General features: G+C 38.0%; 2 protein-coding genes across 7 annotated transcripts in view; both read right to left on the reverse strand.

Annotated features, from left to right (window-relative positions):
* LOC129575820 (calmodulin-binding transcription activator 1) overlaps nt 1-11,424 on the reverse strand; it is a 222,118-nt gene extending 210,694 nt beyond the window's left edge. For 2 of the 5 annotated variants that reach the window (XM_055459916.1, XM_055459912.1), the window contains exons 1-2: nt 9,165-9,333; nt 2,675-2,868 (exon numbers count right to left, since the gene is read on the reverse strand). The gene's annotated coding sequence lies outside the window, so the exon portion shown is untranslated. Of the gene's footprint in view, nt 1-2,674; nt 2,869-8,320; nt 9,334-11,187 lie in introns of those variants that run through there. The other 3 variants (XM_055459915.1, XM_055459913.1, XM_055459914.1) reach the window with 3 other exon arrangements.
* A 1,223-nt stretch (nt 11,425-12,647) lies between these two features.
* LOC129575822 (AP-2 complex subunit mu) lies at nt 12,648-19,975 on the reverse strand. Of its 2 annotated transcripts, none has more exons than XM_055459919.1 (9): nt 19,777-19,975; nt 18,650-19,000; nt 18,389-18,551; nt 18,115-18,230; nt 17,646-17,805; nt 16,054-16,358; nt 15,016-15,164; nt 14,627-14,765; nt 12,648-13,875 (listed from the first exon to the last, which is right to left on the reverse strand). In XM_055459919.1, exons 2-9 carry the CDS (start codon nt 18,824-18,826, stop codon nt 13,768-13,770), a joined length of 1,317 nt encoding a protein of 438 aa, XP_055315894.1. In that variant the 5' UTR covers nt 18,827-19,000; nt 19,777-19,975; the 3' UTR covers nt 12,648-13,767. The 2 variants fall into 2 exon arrangements, with proteins under 2 accessions (XP_055315894.1, XP_055315893.1); XM_055459918.1 differs by having other exon boundaries at nt 19,368-19,960.
* Nucleotides 19,976-22,777: the final 2,802 nt, after the last annotated feature.

The raw sequence follows: 22,777 nt of genomic DNA on the forward strand, positions 1-22,777 counted from the left end.
AAAAAAAGGGTTATAGAAAAAAAGACGCTTTCAACCTATGTTACACAGCAAGCGAAATAATGAGGTTCATTCTCTTTTCGAGTGGAATCGAATTTCCCATGAAACAAAAAGCTTTTCGATTTCTCATGAATCTGATTTTGGACAACAACAAAAAAGGTTTTTCCAATGATAATTATTGAATTTTGCAGTCAAATTATCGAGATGCCATCGGAAATGATCAACGTTTGGCCCAACTCTGCCCGCCTCTCCATTTTCCATATCAAGTTTTAATCATGATGGCAATAATGTGAAGCATCCACGAAATAAATCCATCGATATGAAGACTTATGGCATGACAAATGCAAACAAAAATCATCACATGGCCAACATATTTGGGGTCATAAAATATATCTACAAAGCTTTATCCCGATGTAATTAACATTTATTTATTTGTACAGCTTTAGCGACGAGCAGCGAAATGGCCGGGAAGCGAAGGGAAGAGTAGAAAAATGCAAGAGAGAGAGAGAGGGGGGGAGTCAGGATATTGGAGTAAGAGTAAGAGTAAGTGAGAGAGTGTGAAATAGTTGAATTAATGTTTGCCATTGAACGAGCAATAAATTACAATCGAATTATACGTGTAAGCGATTATGCAAGAATTACCTACGAACTCGAGAGCAACATTATCAATATGGTTCGTTTCAATCGAAATTAAAAGCTGTCCGCATTTTTTTCTTTCTCGTTCCACTCGTGATCGCGGCTCCCTTTTTCCTCTGTTGCTGTCGCGTTATCTATTAGCTTTGGCTGTTTATTCGTTTATTTGCTCACCCGCCCGCTCTCGGTCACACTCCAGTCCTCTCCGTTTACTCATATTTTCATTTCAATCATATTACATGCGACATTTTTCCCGCTCTCATTCATTTAGCGCAACAATATTTTATATGAGCAACGCGCACAATTTTTTTCCCCTGCATGCGAACACTCCGCGAGCGCACACACCGTTCAATTTTGCCACTATGAATAATTTCGAATGATTTTATTGCAATTTACATATAATTTATTTTTATTGTTGCAAATGGTGTTGTTCGTCGTGTTCTTTTTTGTTTCGCCTCGTTCTGCTGTTTTTTTTTTTTACTTCTTGTTCTGTCATCATCATCAGCTCTTTCTGTGCGTGTGATGGTTGTTTTTTGCGAAACAACCATACACGGCGACGATGTTGTAGTCTTACAATTATGCGCTAGGATTCAGGATGTAAATGCATCGCATTTTCGCACGCGGTGTGGTAATTTGTGTGTTTGCTTGCTGATTGAATGGGCGAGCGAGCTAGCGATGGGTGTGAGGGATATGGTTGATTTGCCTTCATTATTCATAATGCGCTTGTTGGATTCCAGAACAACCAACGACACACTCACTCACCCAAACTTCGTCATGTATTTATATGTCATGCAAAGAACGGAGAGTGAGGCAGTAACAGCGGCAGAGAAAAAAATGCGAAGCAGGCAACAACAACAGGCAATCGATACCTGAGTTTTGTTCAACCGGCCCAACCGAATTGTAATATTGATGCTGTATGTGTAATGGAATAATGTAACTGTCAGCGATACTAATTGCTACCGGATTATTTTGCAACACATTTCTGGAGTGTGAACCACTCTTGATGCTAAGAGAGATGCTCGGCATGCTCCAAATACTGCACATGTTTAGAATTTACCGCCTTTCCATCCTTTTTCCCACAATCTTTCAACCGTGTTTTTTTTTTTCTTCTCTCGATTCAATTTCGATTCGCAAACAGAAAACAAGGCTCCAAAAGTCATCGAGCTCTTTTTTTTTGACTCGCCACACGCACAATTCATCATTGGCGATTACGTGAGTGAAACGCAGTCTTGTGCTTTTTTCGGTTCGAACAATGTGCTTTTTTTGCACTCGCTAATAACCGAAAATAATCGGCAATATTTTGACACAACTGCCACACCTGAGTCCAGTCTATTGACAAGTACATATTTGGAGCAGCCTACAATGCCAAACCAATTTAAACGTAATCAACGGCAATAACCAATTACGATTTAACATTCTGTGTAACAAATTTTTGCGGTAGCAAACATTTTGGCATTAGCTGCGGATGTTGAAAATGCAATGAGTCTAGCTTTTCCAACATGTTTTCTCGTAGGTTTTCCCCTTTCGTTCATTTCTAATGGAAATCGACACAAATCGCTTTTTAGTTAACTTTGACATGTCTTACCTCTTATACATGTAAACGTCGCGTCAAACAAAGAAAAAATGGCTTAGTGAACTTTTGATATAAAAACACCACAACGATTTTTTGTCGCTGTCAACAATGAATTTCGCAAATTTAATCAAATCGAAGGCGATAGAAAATGAAGGTTCATTCATTTTCAGCTCGATATTCGATTTTTTACAATTTTTTGCTGAATTTTTTTTTCTTCCTAAATTTCAATTTTTCCAATTTTTTCCATTCTCTTCTGGATTTTGGTTTAATCCAACATTTCTGTAAGGATACGTTAAAGTTATATTCGGGATACGTTCAACATTCAACATGCTGAATTGGCGTTTTCTTCCAGAAAATGTGTCGAAGGCCGTTAAAAAGTGAATGTTTCCCAAAATAACACAAAAACCATCAACAAAATCAATTTCCTGTTGAAAAGTGAGTTGATTTTGAAAGAAAAACTGAGCTACTTACATTGTTTACTCCAGCTAAATCTCCCAAAAATGATACTCCGTTTCGATTGATTTCTTTTTCCCTCAAACAAACTTCAGTTCCGAATTGGATTCGCGTTCTTCTTCTTATTATTTGTTTATACTTATTTCGTTTTATCACAAATTAATATATTTTAGAGTTTTTTTTTTTGAGTTCCGTTAATTTTTTGTTTTGTACTGTAACGTTTCGATGGCATTTAGAGTGAGCATGACAAAAGGAAGAAAGCGGTTTTTTTGTCAACGAACAACCAAAGCAAAAAGAAAAATATCTTCGTTCTCAACGCTGGAAAAATGGTTTTTATCTTGATCTTTTTGTTCGCAAGAAAATATGAAAACAAGTGTCAGTTTTCCCAAATCAAGCTCCATTTCCATGGTCATAAGCCGAGAGATATCGCCATTTTTCGGAGAAAGAGAGAAAAAAAAAACTTCATTCCATTTTCAATTCGCTATTCGTTTTTCTTTGTCGTCGTCGTCGTTGTTGTCACCGTGTTCGTTTTTATCTCTGTTTCGATGCTGTTTCTCTCTCACTCCGTTTCTCGTTTTGCTCTATCGTCTCTTTATTATCGAAACTGTGAGCTGGCGCTTTGCTTTGTTGTTGCTGTTCTTTTGCAGTGATTCTGATTTTTATGTTTATGTCTTTCTTAAAGTAAAAAGATTCTGATTTATTTTCCTTCCAAAACAATTTCCTGTGCGGTTCCTTTCTCTCTCTCTCTCTCTCTCTCTCACTCTCTCACTCTCTCGTTCTCTCGCCAGTTTTGTTGTTCTTTGTGTTGTCAGTCGTGCGTTTCTTCCATATAAAATGTATCTCTTTTCATAAATTTTCATGCGCTTCGTGCCGCCGCTCCTTCTTTGGATCTCTCGTTTGCTTGAGCTTGGTCTGACTATTTTCTTTTTTCCTCCATTACTATCTATCCCTCATACTTTCTTTTGCTCCCTTTCTATCCATCTCATATTGCTGCGAGACGGCCAACTTGCCGCTCGATCCATGCACGAGTCAATTTATTGGGAGTATATTTGCCATGCTTCTTCGCTTTACTGCTCTCGTAGTTAGTGCATTCGCATCCAAAAATGCGACCCATATGCAAATCGAGAGGAAAAAATAGAAAATATCGACACCAACACATACAAATCGTTCACATGGATGCACACTAAAACAGTAAAATGACCCCATGTGAGAGAAAGTGTGGAACAAAAGCAAGAAACGAAGAAAAGTCCAAATGTTACCGAGTGAATCCAACAAGAATCGAAGCAAATGAATGAGCGAGATAGAGAAAGAAAATAAGTAAAACGAAACGTTTACGAAAATTCATAGTTTTTCAGTTATTCCCGACTAGATGTAGTGGTTTATGTGTTTCCCAACCATAAGAAGTAAATCGCTCAATGAAGAAGTGTTGCCTTTTTATTTGCGCTTCGAATTCTTCTTCATCCTTCCCTTTTCGATTCAGTTTCGTCTATTTTTGACTTTGCATTTTTTTTTTCTCAACTTCTTCGTTTTGGAATTCGACTTCTTTTCGTTCTCTTCGTTTCATGATGCATACCGAAAAATGAATTTCGTCAAAGAAATGTTTGCATGGTGTAAAATACCACCAGTTGTACCAGCAGATAGGATATATGTTGCTGCTGTTTGGTTCCACCATTCCAATGATCGATGGTTGTTGAATTGATGAATCCGAGCGAATAAAGTCTCTCCAACAAATCGATCATTTTCGAATGTGTGTTTTGTGTATGTCTCAAAAGTGTGCAAATATTTGGCAGCATGGCAGAACAACAGCAACAGCATGTGTATGGCGGTGTGTAAAACCGATTTGCCAAATGGGCGACACATTCACTCATCCTCCTCGCCTGTCGCTCAAAACCGAAATGGCCGAAACAGTATCTGTCGCAAATAATAAATGTCATAAGTGACAATTGACTAGAAATGGCATCGAGACAAAAGCGGAGAGGGGAAGCGATAGAAGAGGAATCCGTAGGATGAGAGAAGTATGTTCGAATTGTTCCTGTACTAAACGTACTCTCCCTTCGTCTCCGCTTCTCTCTCTCTCTCTCTCTCTCTCTCTCTCTCTCTCTCTCTCTCTATGGTTGCTGTAATATCTCGATAGAAAAAAACAAGTGAATCGCATGAAAATCAGCATGTGCTCATGAATGTTTGGCCACGGCAACGCATTTTGTCGTCCGGATGCCTGTGCGGGAATTTCAATTTTTGACCCATTCTATTAAAACTTGATTCCGGCAAACCGGAAGCGTTTGCCAAATGCACTTTTCCAAGCGGTGTGTGTGTGTGTGACATATTCAAAGCGTTTCTCGAATAATCGAATTTTCGGGGCTACACATTAAAACAATATTTTCTGCACCACACACACATACATACATGCCAAGGCACACAAATGCACGGCCACCCATCGCATGCACATTCGCATGACGTTAAATTTGAAAATGTTTAAATGGTGGAAATGCGATTGCAATGCAATCACAGAGGCATTGGAATGATTACAATTTACAATGTACTTTTGGCTCTCGCTATCGATTCGCACCACTTGTAAGAAAACCTTGATGTAGCACGATTGTTGTTCGCCTGTTCGGGCTGTTTGGAACTGGCGCAAACGGGAAATGGTTTGAATGTCTTCCTTTATCATTTTTTTGTTCGCTCGTTCGCTCCGTTTGGCAAAAGAAAAATCAAGGCCTCAGTAGATCCCTTTGAACTTTTCGAAAACAATAGCATTTACTTGGGCTGTTAGAAGTTCTTTTTTTTTCACTTCGCCTCTCTTTCTCGGTGCTTTTTTTCCTATTCATAACAAGCAAAACGGAACAATGACGAAGTGCTGTCGAATCTTGAAGCAAATATCTGAATGTATGTATATCATTGGCATGCGATGCATGCCTCGACTTCTCGTTCATTTTGATTTTGCACTTTGGGACTCACTGTGCCAGCGTCAGTGTGTATGTGTGGTGCTTGTGTGTGCTCGAAGAATGCGTTTCTTGCGTTTGCACAGCAACCCGTTTGCCGCTCAAATGCTGCACTTGGATAGTATTGTTTTCCACTCGAATGTCATGAGTGTTACGTGCAAAGTGAAACCAGCTACTCGAACCCCAAAACGACCGAGCCGACGGAACGAAAGAGTGTGTGTGTGTGTGTTCTAGTGCAGTTTTGACTGCAAGAGAAGAGAAGTAATAATAACAAAGAATAATTGCAACAACAATCAACCGTAACAGCAAGGAAGAAAGAAAAAAGCACACACACACACACGAGCGAGAGAAAGAGAGCGAGTGGAAGGCATAAATCCGATCAAAATCGTTTGCATGCCGAAAATAATGGGTTTTAGCAATAAAAATGGAAATTTTATGTTAAATGCAAATACGATCGAATGCTCGAACGGAATGTCGATACAAATTTCGGCACATTGGCTTTCTCAACCACTCGCTCTCGCTTCTGCACAACACCGAATGGTTCGATTCGAACGGCAGTGTGTGCGAGAAAATGAAGGAGATTGCAAGAGCTTGAACGGAGAAAGAGCGAGAAAACGGCACACGCAGAAAATCGAGCTAGGGCCAGAAGCCGAGCAACGATGTAATCAATCGTGTATTTATCATAGACGACAGCAGCAACAAAGCCGTAAATAGCACGAACAATTCATGACAACAACAAAAGCAACCGAAAAAAAGAAATCAAACAACAACAGTAACTTATCGAAGACAAGCTGGAACGCATTCGAAACAAATCGGTACGATCGATTTCAAAAACACGTTGTGCGAAATGCAACGAAGGCTAGGGAAAAGAAGGAAAAAGAACAACAGCGTACGCAAAACAATTTTTGTGTGTGTGTGTGTGTGTGTGCGTATTGGCAACATAGAACGAGGAAGTGAATGAATAATTCACCAAAGCAAAGGAATCCAAAACATTGCATCGTTTGCAACGAAAAACAAATGTGGGCCAAATTTTTTGCGCTCGTTCTCTTTTCCATTGAGCACAAAGCCACTGTGTAACGCCACAATAGCGAAATATTGAGTTTCTCACCAAAAACTAAAATACAATCATGCTCTCTCTGTACACACGAATTTCCGTGTTTCTATCTCGTTTGCACGTGACGTCGATGACGATGAACGAAAGCTCGCTCGCTCTCTCTCTCTTTCACACGAAAAAGTTGATGGCGCGCCATCCAAAATCAACTTTAAGTAACATTTGTGCGCTGTCTCACCAAGAAATGCCCCATTGCATGCACCTTGTACACTGAGTTTCATATTCATTTATTCATTTGTGTTTATGTTTTTGTTCACATTCGTTTTTTTCTCTATTTCTTCTTCTTTTTACACGTTGTCATCGCCGTTGTCGATGTTGACTAACTCTCACACACTCGCTCACTCGACACACTCTCACACAGAAACAAACACCGAACACATTTTTCCCGCTCTCGGTTGCAATAATGAAAATTGGCAACGAGATACTTCTGTGTGTCTGTATCTCTCGCTCTCATTACTTAATGACTTCCAACTTAGAAGACATTATGAATATGTGCTGACATATGTGGAAAATGACTTAGCACGTGCTCGAATTGGTACAACAACATTATACCCTGTCTCACTTGCTTTCGCCCGTTCTCTTTCTCTCTCACTCGCTCTCCATCTTTGTCGCTTGGCTTTTGCTTATTCGGTCGTTCGCTCGCTTTTGTTTACCCGTTGTTCATCGTCGTCGTCGTCGTCGTCGTCGTTGTTGTCGTTGTTGTTGTTGTCGTTTCGGCGTACGGCTAGGAAATGAGCTTTCGAAAAATTAATTTGATTTGTTTAGGCGGGCAGAGAGGGTGAGGATTTAAAACACTAAGCTTGCCGTTTTTCCACAAACGACTTATATAAAAGCGACACACATGTGTGAATGTTCCCATTGATTTTCACACTTCATTTGATTTCACTTGAAATTGGTGTTTAGTGAGTGTGAGTGTGAGTGTATGTGTGGTGAAAATTACCTCGTTCTCAATGTGTTACTGTGCCACCCGAAAAACCCATTCTCCAAAACGAGTCAAGTGTTTTGATATTGGAATGAATTCACTTTCGCGCAAAGTGTTTGGAATTAAAATGAATTCATTGCCGAAAACAAATCAGGGGTTTTGGAAATTAAAGCGTTTGCAAAATGGTGTTACTACCAAAGTGGGTATTTGTAACAAGCTTTGAATTATTTTGGGCACATTTCCTCTCTCTATCCCTCTCTCTCTCTCTCTCTCTCTCTCTCTCCTGTGTGAAGGTTTTGTGTGTGACACACTGCTGCGTCTGTGGTATGTATTTTTGCATTAACGAGCAAAAAATTAGCATGATTACATGAATGGTATCGGTTTTTGGAAAGTTATTTCAGGAGAATGGAATTAACTTTAAGTAAATGGAATCCGATTATTTAGCACATTCTTGAAAATAGGACTGGGTAAGTGTTTGCCACAAATTCACACACAGCCAAATGAGAGAATCCATCGAAAAGCTCAAGGTTTAATTGCACCGTTTCTACGCTACGGTTGTAGCTGACTGTAGCTTTCTTTTGGCTAAATGAAATAATTGTGGGTAAATATGCACTTTCGAGGCGGCAGAGCTTCATTGCACTTGGCCAGAAGTGTGGCAATTCGACCACATGCTATTTACTTTCGAAACTTACCCAATCGAAAAATCCGATTTATTTGCATTCAGTTGAACGAAAATGCATTGTTATTCAGTGTCGTACCGATTCAAAAGAGATTTTCTTGGCAACTATTGCCTTCTCTTGCTTCTCCTGCTCCTCTTACTTCTATTGCTTCTTTCGCTTCTTTTCCCACTCTTTCTCTCTTTCAATTCAGCAGCTTGATCTCTTTCGTTCACTTGCACTCCCCTTTTCGCTCCCTTTATTCCGGTCGATCGAAGTTTGGCTCACAATATTTGTTTTCTTCTCACTGTACCGCGAATTTTCGCGCGCGCGGATCAATCCATGAACATTCCCACAAAATGCACATACACAGCCAATATTCGCGAAACGGCAACAGAACTGCATCAATTATAAAATGTAATGAACACGCACATACGAACCATATAAATATATGTTATATATTACGCTGAAGAGGTGCCAGAGAACGGACGAGAAAGCGAATAAAAAAAAGCGTACCACGGAATTTGTGAGAGTGAAAAATGCACACGGAATCAAAAGGGACTGTAGAACGAAAAAAGAGAAGAAAAAAACAGCGAACGAACGAACATCGCGGAGACACCGAGAGTAACAACAACAAAACTAACAATTGCACACACCAACTAAATATATGCGAATTTTCGCTCTTTCTCGCTCGCTTTCTCCCGTTCTGTGAGAACAACGATGAGTGTGAGGAAAATCCAAATCGGAAAATTTTCTCTACTGCTTCACACATCTGACATCGCGGAATATTGTCAACGGCTTTCCATTGAAAATTTGCATTCTATGCATTTCGAAAATGCATTCAATTGGATTTTAGTGGATGAAAATGATTTATACAAACACTAGATTTTTCTGCTAAACAATTATTGTATTATGGATATTTTTTTTTAGATTTTTTATTTCGATTTTGAACAACACACAAAATAAAACACAACACACAACATCGAACAACTATACACAATTCGTAGTTTTAGTTAAAATAAACAAAAATCAATGAATGGGTCACTTGCTCTCAGTGTGTATCACCGTGTGCATGTTTTATTTTTGTGTTTGGCATGAGCATATGGAGAAAGTGTGTGTGCAAGAGCGAGAGAAAGCGAGGCGGAGAGAGTGTGACGACGAGCGCGGAAAATTGGAAAGAGAACATTGATTGAATTCGGCGAAAGCACGGGATAGACAACAAGGAAGTCAATGGTAGTGGATGGTGGTGTGAAAGAGACGACAAGTGTGACAAGGCATGAAAGAGACCAGCAAGTGACATGGGAAAAACAACAACACACGAGAACGACGAAATGTATGTTGGCGAACACGAACTGTGTGTATGGAATATAAGAGCGCACACATACACATAGAAAAACGGCCTAGAAGTGAACGTGAAATCAGAGTTTTTCCCATTCGGAATCGGGAAATACATGTGCTTCTAGCGAAAGAGAACGACAACACACATGCGAGACACGATACACGCTCAGCAGGCAGCATACATTCATTGCCTGCAAGTTGCAACTGGGGGAAAACACAGTTTTATTGCGGGAAATAACGAATTCCCTGTCCATTTCCGACGATTAGAACCGTTTTTTTTTTGTTGGGTTTGATCAAATCAAATTGACTATCGTCAAACAAAATGAAGTACGGTTTTTAATGGGCTTGCAATTGTTTTTGGGTGACAATTTCGTTGGATCATCAAAATAATTGGAAACAGTTCTTGATTCAGCGAACCGATCGGCATTTAATACATGTTCACGTTCTCAATTCGTAACTGTTCACTGAAGCATTTAAGCATTTTCAGCTTTTATACACATACACACGCGCACGCACACAACCATTCGACTCAAAAAGAAACACAAACGCACGGCAATCAACTCGAATACAATCCTCACTCACGTACACAAGCGCATTTTCGGGAAAAAACAAGTGGATAAGAACATATCGTTCGAACACAGTGCTTCATGGATGCTCTGAAGGAGGCGCAACAACGGGCCGTTATTCACTCTCACACAAACACACACACCGAGAGAATACAAACTCAATCACCTTTTTCGTTCTGTCAAAGGGCACAATTTGCTACGCTATCTCTATCTATGGCACACGTTGTTGTTATGTGCTTTGCCAGCGTGTATTTGTTGTTGCCGTTGCATGCGTATGTACACAGAGGACGTGAGCGCGCCGAATGCTGCTGCGTATGGCTTTGTGTCACACACAATTCAGTGTGTGCGATACAGTTTTTCCACTTTGTTTTTTTCTCTCTCTCTTCGTTCGATTTCTACTTTCTTCCGAATATTTCGTAAACTTGCTGTTGCTCGTATCCACACAACAAGCGCGCGCTACTGATTTTCTCTTTGTTGTTGTGTGCTTTGTGCTTCACTGAAACTTTTCAACTGCCAGCGAACGAGAGAATGTGTGCCGAACAGTTCCAAAAACCGAGATAGAGAATATATATCGGGTATGCACATCATGTCGACACACAGGCAGCACACAAGCATCCAAGCACACAGTGGCTTGGTGTGCAGAGCAGAGACACATGTATATGAATACAGCATAGAAATGCCAAGGAAAATGCACGGTGGAAAACAGAGATGGAAAATGCAATCCATCGTCAATTGGTCTCTTTCTCTTTCGCACACGGAACCGTTCATTTGATTTCCATTTCAGAAAGCGAGAGAGCAAGAGAGAAAACGTGTCCAATTGAATGTTTTGGTCGGTTTAGAGGCTCTTATCAACCGTTCAAATCACTCTGCGTTCGGCTGTCATAACAATGTCAACAATTTTTCCGTGTGCTTATCAATGTGAATTTTTCGGCTTTGAATTCTTGTACCGCGTTCATTTCCGCCAAAATTCGTCGATAAAACCATGACATTTTTGCATACCGTTACAATTTGAATTGTATCCGTTATTCGTTGATCACTGTCATCTCACTTTTTACGAAATATTTCACTTTTACAAATGTTCAGCACTAAAAATTGTTCGATCTCCAATTATTGTTCAACTGATTTATCCGATCTGATTTTTTTGTTTTGTTTTGTTTTGAATACACCGCACAATTTAACCGAAACTGTAGAGTGAGTGTTTTGTACGTGTTTTCAGCCGCCTGACCTAAGCAAACTGTCACACGGCACAGCTGCGATGTTGTGGAAACACAACGGCAACACGATGCGATGTGTGTGTATGTGTGTGTGTGTGTGCGCTTTTACACATGCACACACAAGTGTATGTCGTTATTCGGGAAAAATATCGCTCTTTCTCAATCGACACCATTGCCATGCAATGGCCATCAGAATGAGATGAACATCAACAGTCTCATACATAAAAAAACACGGTGAAAGAATCGCGCGCGCTCTCACCACTACCATCAAATAAGACATTACCATCCGAAAGCGGGTCGCACATACTTTCAAAAAATGCTAGATTCAACAAGAGTCTCATCACATCCGCCGTATCTCTCCGTATGTGTGCGCTACTTTGAGAACGTGGTGGTTGTGAATAGCAGATTTTCCACATTTCGCGTCATTGCCATGCTGGATTGAACTCAGCAGCTCTGTTCGTATGTAGTGGTGGTGGCCGAAAAGAAAGATGACAATTCCAATTGGTATCAGTCCAGCTGGACGTGGAAAAGAGTACGAAACATTAAAACCGAAGAAGAGAGAAAATCATTTGTTTCGACCGTTGCACACGTGCTGATTGAAGCCTTCAGTTTGTACAAGTACACTCGAACGGCCTTCTTGCCATCTCTATCTATAGCCTCATTTCATTATCGCATTGCATTTTTCGATCATCGCTTGCGATTTTACACGCTTTGATCAGTTTAAATTGCACTTCATTGGATTTTGTCTTCTGAAATTTGCAGAAAATGACTTGATCCATTTACAGAATGTCAGGAGAAAAAGAAGAAAAGACGAAGAAGAAATGATGAAGAAGAAAGGACGAAGAACATGATGAAAAAGAAAATGACGGCGATAAAATTGAAAAAGACTGAAATTGAAGGGTTAAAATGTGAAAAATCCCAAATAATAGCCAATACGAATCTAATCGAATCTGATGTTCAACATCGAATTCAATCTAAAAATTGGTTGCGATGCGGTTTTCTTCATTCAAATTGAGCGGTTTGTTTTGCATTTGAAAGTAATTGTGGCATTTACCTTGGCCTCTGATTTAACTGACTTGACTGAACTTTCAAACATTTTTGCACAATCACGTAAATCTCTCTCTCTCTCTCTCTCTCTTGCGACTCTGAGCTGCTGCCCATTTGCACAGCTCGTGTCTGTGTTACAACAGCGCACAAATCCTCTTATGTCTTTTGCACAGAAAATAACTCATGTGTGTGTGTGTGTTTTTTTTTTTCACTTGAAACTTCTTTATTTGAACTAAAATCAACACAATATAATTAATACAATATTACATGGGACACATTCTTGCCTCTCAATATAATAGATAGATATTTTGTTTGTGTTTTTTGTTTGATACAATTATGGATAATTTAATATAGATTTTTTTTTCTTTTTTTCTCTCTTTAAAAGGTATTTCTCGGTTGGTTTGACCCTTCACAAATATGATGTGTGTGTGTTTTCGCATGTGGTTTGGTTCTATATGCTCGAAATTTGCTTGTTGTTGGTATTTCTGCGAAATTCCAATACAATTTATCATAAATAGACTGATTAGTTACGATGCGAATTGGGTTTGTTTGCTTTTAAATCTCTATTCGCGGAATTTATGGATGATTTGCCGATTTGAGTTGTTCAAAGTATATATAATATTGCATTTTATAACTTGTGTAGTTTAACGCTCTGGTCGCAGTTTTTATTTTCAAATGCAGCGATTTTTCTGCGGCGGAAATGAATTTTTTTGCTTATGTTAAAAACGCAGAAATGATTTTTTTTTTTGCTTCTTAAAATGAAGAGATTCTCAACTCAAAGTGAAATTCGAACAACTGTAACAATTCGTATTGAGTCTGATTTCTTTTTACTGTTTTTTTTCTTCTTTTTTTGCACCGAATGGCCATTGATTTTTCTAATATCATTTCTTTCTTGTTGTATCATCAAATCGAGCTTAATTTGTTGAGTTTGTTTTTTTTTTTGTTCATTTTGATACAGTTATTACATAATTTTACATTCGAGCTATTTACTTAAACCAATTTTATTTTGATAAACAATTTACTCTCTTGTTTTTAGTTTCTTTCTTTCCTGTTGCTGTTGTTGCTGATGGTGAAAATACTCAAAAGAAAGAGAGCTGGGAAGAAAATTAATATATTTATTTTTTGTTGTTAAAGTTGCTGTTTTTTTTCTCTCTTTTTTGCTGTTATTTTATGAGCTGGTGCTGAATGGTATTCTGGTTCTACTGTGTGCAATGCTTCGGACAATTGCATTCGATGGTAGATCATGTTGTGCTCTTTCGATCGATTTTACTTGTTTTTGCTCAGTTTTAAATTTTATTGCGTCCAAATGGCCCCGCGCTTAACATCTCGTCTCATACAAACCGCTGCGACCAATGTAACGCACCCACTTGATAACATCGTGATCCGAATAGTTGATCTTTGGCTCGAACACTTTCAAGTAACGAACCTAAAATGGAATGGATGCGGAACAAATTTTGAATCAATATTTGTCCATACAAATGTTTGTGTTGTACATTTTGTTACATGGTTTTTAAATTGTTTTGGAACTTCTAGTCAATTTCGGTTTTTTTTTTTCAACAAAATTTCAGTTTTTTCCAATTAAATCAAGTTTAGAGTGGAATAGGAAATATTATTGGAAAAATTAATTTTGTTATAGACATTTCTTGGATCGAATTTAAACCATGATTTAAAATGAAATATTTTTCTTAACAAACTATGTTTGTGGATAAATAATGCAATCAATATCAATGTTGGAAGTAAGCACAAACCATTTCATGCATTATTTTAATGGGCAGCTCTTGCCCATTTGGGCAGTTCTAAATCCCAAATGGGCAGCTCAAAACTCAAAAATGGGCAGTGTTTTACTTAAATTCTCTTGAAAATGGGCAGCTCTAAAAATTTCTTAAAATAATGCATGAACCATTTGGTGATTTTTTTTCCATAAAAAAATTATTTTAGTTTAAATTTATTTGAATCTTCTCAAGTACCAATTTATTTAGAAATTTCGACGTTTTTTGCCAACATTTTTTCTTTAATTAATTTTTTTCATTCAAAACTATCAATTTTGATTCAGTTTTAATTTTAACAGAAAATTTAGCTTTAACCTAACCAGTTGGTGTTGACTAAACAAAATTTTAACTTTTTATCTTGTTCCAACAATTCGTTCTAGCAATCTGTATATGTGGAATAACATTTACCTTGAAACCAGATGGGGCAAACGGTACTTCGAAATTCATTGAAATTGGAGGTCTGGTCCATTTCTTTTTCGTGTCTGTTTCCAACAATTCGATTTCAGCCGACAACTGAGTCTCTTTCATACCAGCCATTCGCTTGATCCTAAACGACAAAACGACAACAAATCGATTAAAACCGCAAATCAAAGCGAAAATTGGTTAATTTTCAATTTCAACCAAGATTTCAATCGAATCCTTTGATTTCAAGTTGAAATCAAAGGATTCAAAATTCTGAAAAAAATTTTTTTTTGAAATTTTCAACCGAATTAATCCGTAAATATATTCAATCAATCTATGGTAAAGTGTACCAATCTGGTATACACAAGAAGACGGAAGAGAAGAACAATACTCACTTCCAAACGATTGCATTTTCCGACGCCTTGTATTTTGCTTTACCCTTTAGGCAAATCAATTGCACACCAGATGTATTCAACGGAGTTGGAATTTTCACCTCAATTTTTTGGCCCAACAACGATGGCTTGAAGTTTGATTTGAGCACCACCTGGAAGAAATCAATCGAGAAGAAATGATAAATTGTTGACAATGGAATAAGATGTCTATACAAAATGATAAATTGGGTTGGCAACATTTCTTATTTCAATTTTGATTCTTTGAGTAATGAACTCTTTTTTTCAATTTTATCAAAATTTTCGAATTCTCGATTTTTTTTCAAACATTTTTTAAAATGTGCTTAAAGTAGTTCGATCATTAATCGACGATTTTGGAGTCATTTTTATGGCGTCTCCACTCGCATTTAATTTCCATTGTAGAAGCTTGTTTGTCAAAGTTCAAACATCATTGCAAACATATGGAAGTGGAGGAAATGACGCCAAGCTGCACGAGGTTATTTGAAATAAAAGAATTTTGAGTATAACACTTTTACTTGGATATTTTTAGTCTTTTTGAATTGTTTTCCTTATCAAAAGCATAAATTTGGTCAACAAAAAGCAACATCGTGCTTCAAAAAGCACGTTACATTTGAATCGGCTCTAAATTTTCATTGAATTGTTTCTTATTTCATCGAAATTTAATTGGTCCTCGGCGTCATATCCTATCTTATTCTACAATGAACACAAAATTGTTCATTGAAACCGCTTTGAATTGGTCGAAAAACTCTCAATCGAATAAAAAATGTGTATCGATTCAGATCAATGCCCCGTTTGTTGGATCGAGTTGAGAGTTTGTCGTGTTGTTACAAGTCTTCTTAAGATTCGCTTGTTAGGAATTTTGGCAAGGGTTATTACTACGACAGTATGGTCATTGTTACGGTCGTGATCATAGCCATTTCTGGTTTTGAATTTATACAGGGACAACAAATAAAACTATTTTTCTTTCAAATTTCGAAGCAAATAAAACAAAAATTTATCCATCCACCTCTCAGCCAAATGTACCTTAACTTCCATTTTTGTACGTCCCACCTCTCGCACCAGCGGTATTACACGGAATGGTAATGATATATCCTTGGTGGTGCGATAGCGCATTAGCTCGAATTCACCGTCCGGTGGTATGAAGCTGATGGAATGTTCCGTTTCAAATTTGCTCAATTTCACGCACTGATGAAATTGGCAATCATCAATCACAACAACTGGTTTGCCCGAACGCGATGTTTCCGCTTCTGAGTTGCCCGATATGCCGCCACGGCCCTTGGCTTCCATCACAATTTTATCGTTGATGCCGAATTTACACTCAGGCATACCTGAAGACATGTCGTACGTTTGCGCGCAGAAATGCGCAAATGGGTTTAATTTTGTGCACAGGCAAATTGGTTCGGTCGATGAATAACATTTAAATGGTTTGATTGTGTGTGTGTGTGTTTTTTTTTATTTAGTCAACCGAAAACAGAATAAATTTCGTAATGAAAATGAAAGAAATTAAGAAGAAAAAGAAAATAATAGAAATGAATATCGAAAATTGCAATTTCGAATGATTAACTAAACGGATAATTTTAAATGCTAAAATTGTGAACAAATCAAAACAATAAAATCCAAAGCAAACTAAACAAACGAACGAAAAACAAATGATGGTTTTTCACCAGCCAAATAAATAAACGAATTACTGTTTACTGTTGACAAAATAGAAAGAGAGCCACTTTCCGGTGAAATTATTTGTTCAATCGAAGATTTTGCACATTTCACCTTTGCAAACGCATTTATGCCCATGCCAAGTGCTCGGAAACTTAGAATAAAGCACTTGAAATGGACTGTTACAGTCCGGCTGTAGTAATGCAAAATTCCAAATTCGAATGCGACCGACGAACGGAAAAAAATCCAAGTATTGAACAAATACAGATCAACAGCTGCAGAAAATGGCCACGAAATTCATGTGGGCTTGTGCAAACCGTCTTGGAGACAAGCAAACGCGACATTTCGTGAGAGTGTTTTACTGATAAAAGCGTTACGAAGCCAAATCATCTTCGGAGGTTTTGTATGTTTATGTCAATTAAAATGGTGTTTTGAAATTGGTTAAGTGTTTGACACGAAAAAAAAACACCCGCAAATAGAAATAGAGGGAAATGTAGAGAGAGAGGGAGAGAGAGGGAGAGATAGTGAGAAAGACAAAGAGATAGAGTGACAGAGAGATAGACTTATGGATGTCAAGTCATGTGTCAAATGATGGACTAAAACCATGCTGATTAACATGTGTTAAAATGTAAGTTGCATATTAAAAAGAGTCAAATGGGAAGTGGAGATCATGTCGATTGTGTGATTGCATGCGATTCGACAAAAGCAAATTAGTTTCAAATGGAAACGGATCGGTGAACATTTAGTGCACCGTGTGAAGTGAAATTTAGAGAAGAAGTGTTAGAATCCGATTGCAAAATCAGTTTAACGCACGAACTTATGTGTTTGCGACTCGACAACAAGAATCGATTTAAGAAAGAAATTGACAGAGAGGGAACTGGTGATTGTGCATTAACTGCATAAATTGATTGTTCTGATTTATGATTTGTTGTAGTTTTTGTTGCGTTGCGAAACCTTCTTACCTGATAAATAAGACTTCATAACAACTCTTCCAGCAACGTGAGCCGACAATACTTGACCTTGTGGGCTCATCAATAGATTAACGTATTCGAGTACGTCCAAAAATAATTCATTTCGGCGGTATTTGATACCTTCGCGACGCCAACCAATTTGCCCTGTTACCTAAATTATGTACAAATCGTTCGGATTTGAGTTTCATGTGCTCATTTTCTTCTTTTCAGTCGAAAAAAAAAAATGTTCGCATGCCAATCAAATGCACTTTTTTTTTATGTAAAACAAATCTGGAATGTTCCAAAGTGAGAGGAAGTTCCAGTTGCACGCGCGCTCTTTCTCTCTCACGTACACTCGGAGCCGACCATTTTTAATCGAAATACAAATGACCAGAGAGAGAGATAGAGGCAGTGAGCGAATTTGATAAGAATGTAGATAAATGACAAAGAGAAAATCCAAAAAACGACAACAAAACAATACTTGAGATGTAATCTGGGCTTGCTCTTCTTTCGTTGCCGATTTAATGCCCTGCTGAGTGATGAACGTTTTCAGTACGCCGGTGTCAGTGTTCTGCGGGTAGCCAAAGTCCAAAATTTCTATGCGGGAAAAAGGAAGACGATCAATTTGAGACGGTTCACATTTTTAAGTATAAAACAGAAAGAAAAGAGAGAAATAAAGGAAAGAATCGGTCGACACAGATTGAGCGCCAAAACCCAACTCAAATCCCATTTCGAATCCAAAAGTGTATTCATACCGTCCAACAGTTCATAGATGAGCACAAAATTATTTTTGATATTCTCCTCGGATATTTTCCCGAAATACGAATGCATCACATCGATAATCTTCAGTAGAAACTCAAACACCATAGCTGCATTGACATTTTGCTTGGTGACGGCCGCTAACCAAATATTGGCTCGCTGTGAGAAAAAGAAACAGACACCGGATATATTCAATTTAGATCTAAACACACACACACACATCAATTGATTCACAAGAAGTATAATTGTCTACATACTTTGATATGAAAGAAGCTGGTGCGTGCGATGTTCGTAACGGGTGATCGCACTTGTTGCCGAGCATGAATCACATTGACTCGGAATGCGTCGACTGCATTTCGGCCAATGTCATCACGGTAAACGCGTGAAATGAGCACTTCACCTTTGTGATTGTACACGAATAAACCGCCGATCATTGTTGGTTCGGTTCCACTTCAGCCAGCCGAATTGGTTGCCTCACTCCTTTTCCTTCACTCTCTCTCTCTCTCTTTGTCTCTTCTGTCTGTATTGCAACAATCAAATTAGTTTGGAAATTCTTATTGATCGGTTGCCACTGTCTCATCCATTTGGAACGGCAAAAAGAACATTCACTGAAACGAAAAACGGGTTTTTTTTCCTTTACTTTGTTAGAACAAAAAACTTTTTCATAAAATTCATCAAAAATCAACACAATGATATCGAATACAAAACAGGATGCGACTATCAAATGTCATCGAACACAGAAAAAAACCACCCACTTGCTGAGAGTATGTGATAAAAATGATTCAAACAACAAGTTTTTTTTTTTTGGTTTTCGTTCAGGCATTTGTGTCATTCTGAAAACGGCTCATTTTCAGATCTCAGGCCTAAATATCCAATCTTATCACTGTCTCTCACTCATGAACCAGAACAACACACACACACCATTTGTTTGGAAATATTGGATACAAATGACTTTTCCACTAAAAAAATACTCACATATCAATTGTTGCAATGAAATAAATGCGATAAAAAAAAATTGTCGACCGAAATTCAGTCCAAAAGGAATAATAAATTCCGAAACCAAAAACTGATACCAAATATTGACAGACCAACGAAAAATCGCCTTTTTGTGTGTGATATTTTTTTTCTTCTTCTTTCGTTTTGTTTGATGATGACGATGACTGTCAAAATGAAACAGTAATCGGCGACCTAATCAATTAACTTTGGCCGAAGAAGAGAGAGAAAAAAATGTCTTCTCTTCCACCCGATATGCGATTCACTTTGACACGGACCCAAAAAAAAAATTTCAATGCTGTATGCTATCGATTTTCAACACACTTTTTCAAACACAAAAATTCGCACGGAAAATGATTTTTTTGCTTTTTTTTTTTTGCAGAATACAAACCATTCAATGGAAATGAATTGTACTATTTCGGTGTGTTCAATTCGATTTCTTTTCTTCTCTGTCGCACAAGAAAATGAAAAAAAAAATTCTGTAATTTGTTTGTTGTGCACAACACCGTTCGCCTGTACGCATACACACAGAGACAGAAGAGAGCGAATGCGACCAAATCAATTTCTGTGAAACAGTGTCAAACGTCATGACTAAATGTCGATGGATTGCGAACCACATACACTCACACACATACACACCCAACTCGTTGACAACTTCACGTTGCACACACCATGGACGAGCGTGTCCCTATTGACAAAGTGACGATGATAAAACGATGGGGCGTTTCAATGCATACGATTCGATTTACTTCAAGCATTCAGTTGAACAAAAGAGGTTTTTTTTTGCATTGAAATTTATTTCGATTGTAAATTTACATATTCTTCATTTATTTTAATTGAAACCATTTTTTTTCAATCTCTTCATAAATATTAACTCAAAATGACATTGGAAAAACTACGATTTTTGGGTAGAATTATGAAATTCATCTATTATGCTTGTGTACATCAGCAATGTACAGCGGTGTGCCGTTCTTGAAGCTTTGCAGCATTTTTTGCTTCTCTTTTTAGTACGAATTTTTTCGTTGTCAGCACGTTGTTCGCATGCATTCGGCGTTGTTTTTGTAAATAATGATGATTCGGTGCAAAATGTATTTGCTTCATGCAGCGCATGCAAAATTGTATTCAGTGAAGAGCGAAGGGGAAAGAGAAAGAATGAGAAAGAGAGGGAGAGCAGGAGAGAGATTGAGAGATCGAGTGAATAAATTGAAATCCATGCTACGAAATGCATTCTCTTGTAATAAATAGAAATTATGTTTGATGGGATGTTGATCCGTTGCTACTGTGGCTGTTGTTGCTGTTGATGCTATTGCTTTTGCTGTTCTTGCTGTTGTCGCTATGGCTAAAAATGTTGTTGTTGAAAGAATAAAATGTGTATTTTTCGCATGTAAAAATATTTACTGTAGCAAAACGGTAGAATGTTGTTGTTATTTTTTTTCAAATCCTCATGGTATACCGAATAGCGAGATGATATGAAATTAAAATTGGAAAGAGTTCCAACTTTATCTCTCTATTTCTCTCTCTCGTGCTTGTTTTATCTTGATCTGCTATTTTGTGCACCAGCGATATTTTGTATATTAAACCGAAGCAAATAGTTTTGACGTTATTTTGTATTTATAATATGTGATATTCATATGAATAGTCAAGGTAAATGAAATAAAATGTTCGAAAAAATCCCATGTTCATCATACAGCACGCATATAACGGGCACAAGAATTTACATTTCCAAATATTTTCGGGAGATTCAGATGTTTTCCTTGTTTTTTTTTTTTTGGTTTTCGTTCAATCATATCGTACCTTATGCTTGGTGAACATCCGTTTTTCTCTGAATTCTTGACGAAAAAAAAATAGCTGCTCATCTCTGCATTGGAAAAATCTGCTCGCCTTAGCGTTGAAAATAAAAACTCCAACTAAATTCTTGTTGCAAGTAAACAAGATGACAAAACATGGCTCTCAAAAACAAATAATTTCTTTCATATGAAATGAGATGCGAGATAGAGTTTTGCAATTTTCTGTCTCTCCGGTGGGTTTCGGGATGGTTGGTTCATGATTGTGTATGTATACGAGTGTGTGCTTGAGAGTCGAAAAACGCGGTGGTGATCCCCGCATTTTGCAAAGAACGGAATCATTTGATATTCAATTTTGATTTAACATTCCGAGAGTTTGGCATGGTCCAACGCGCTATATCGACAGACATGCTCCGTTATGTGAGGAATGTTGTATAAACACAGTGTTTTTTTTCTCGTTCGTTCGCTCGCTCGTTCGTTCGTTCGTTGTGCTGTAGTACATGCGGTGTTCGTTGCTTCAAAATGAATGCGTTCGGTGGTTAAAGTGTTTGCAACTGGTTGAAATTTGGCACACAAGACTCAAGGAAATGAACGGAGATGGAGCAGAAAAAACGTTTAAAAGCAAACACTGGGAGAAAGATTGGTTGAACAGAAAAAAACATTGTGCAGAAAAGTTGGCACGAATGCAATATGTGCGTTAAGTGGTGGACATAACGCGGGAGACGCACTCGACCTCGATGAATGTCAAAGAGCACTGCAAGTGCACTCGTGTACTTTACTGCTTAATGGGGCTGCCATTGAACGAAACATCTGCAATTCAAATTGTAAACACAATTTTTCGCCTTTTTTTCGTTATAGACATTGCCATGAGTTTTTCACCATTGCGTTTTTTTTCTATCTCGTTGTCTTTTTTCCCGTGTTCAAACGCAGCAAAAATGCTCATTAGTGCCTCGTTGCACCAGTAATAATAGAAACATTTATTTCAGTCGAACGCATCTCGAATGCGTTACAATGGCCGGTTATTAAACTTTTTGAATTGTTGCAATTTTCCTCGTTCCGCGAGAGAGAGAGAGAGATAGAGAGAGAGAAAATCAACAAGTTGAAGGTGAAGCGCTCATTTTTCGATTCGCCGGGGAGAGATGCAACGACCGTTTCTCTCTATCTAAATTACACCCTCTAAGACATTGTATCACATCGTGTCCATACTGTTCATCCACTTCCCATCTCCACGATGCACTCTACGCTAGTCTAGTGGGTGAATTTACTAAGATACGCGCCAAAAACAACATTCAATAACATGGCGATGCTACGCAACAAAGACGCGAGAAAAATGATAATAACAAATGCTACAGATGCAACGGATTTCAAGGACTTGCATTTATATGGACACGAACAGAACACAACAACAACAAAAACACATCCACACTCTCCCGCACTTTTGCAACGCGATATCTTCATTTTTATGCGCAGCGGAAAATCAATTGCAATACACTTTTTTCATCTGTACATTCTCTATGTAAATACCATTTTACGGAAGGGGAAAAAATGCACATTTGAACCAATTCATGCGAAGAATTGAACATATTTGTTGACATTCCAAGCATAATC

Source organism: Sitodiplosis mosellana, unplaced genomic scaffold (genome assembly GCF_009176505.1).
Source record: "Sitodiplosis mosellana isolate CC-2019 unplaced genomic scaffold, AAFC_SMos_1.0 Smas_scaffold_6170, whole genome shotgun sequence".
Classification (NCBI taxonomy): domain Eukaryota; kingdom Metazoa; phylum Arthropoda; class Insecta; order Diptera; family Cecidomyiidae; genus Sitodiplosis; species Sitodiplosis mosellana.

Bases quoted from the DNA above. Each gene is read 5' to 3' on its own strand.
- LOC129575822 (XM_055459919.1), bottom strand. From the start codon at position 18,826: ATGATCGGCGGTTTATTCGTGTACAATCACAAAGGTGAAGTGCTCATT. The intron at 18,231-18,388 runs GTATGAATACAC...TTTCCCGCATAG, and splicing joins CATCTATGAACTGTTGGACG to AAATTTTGGACTTTGGCTAC. The intron at 16,359-17,645 runs GTAAGAAGGTTT...ACATGTCTTCAG, and splicing joins TATGAAGTCTTATTTATCAG to GTATGCCTGAGTGTAAATTC.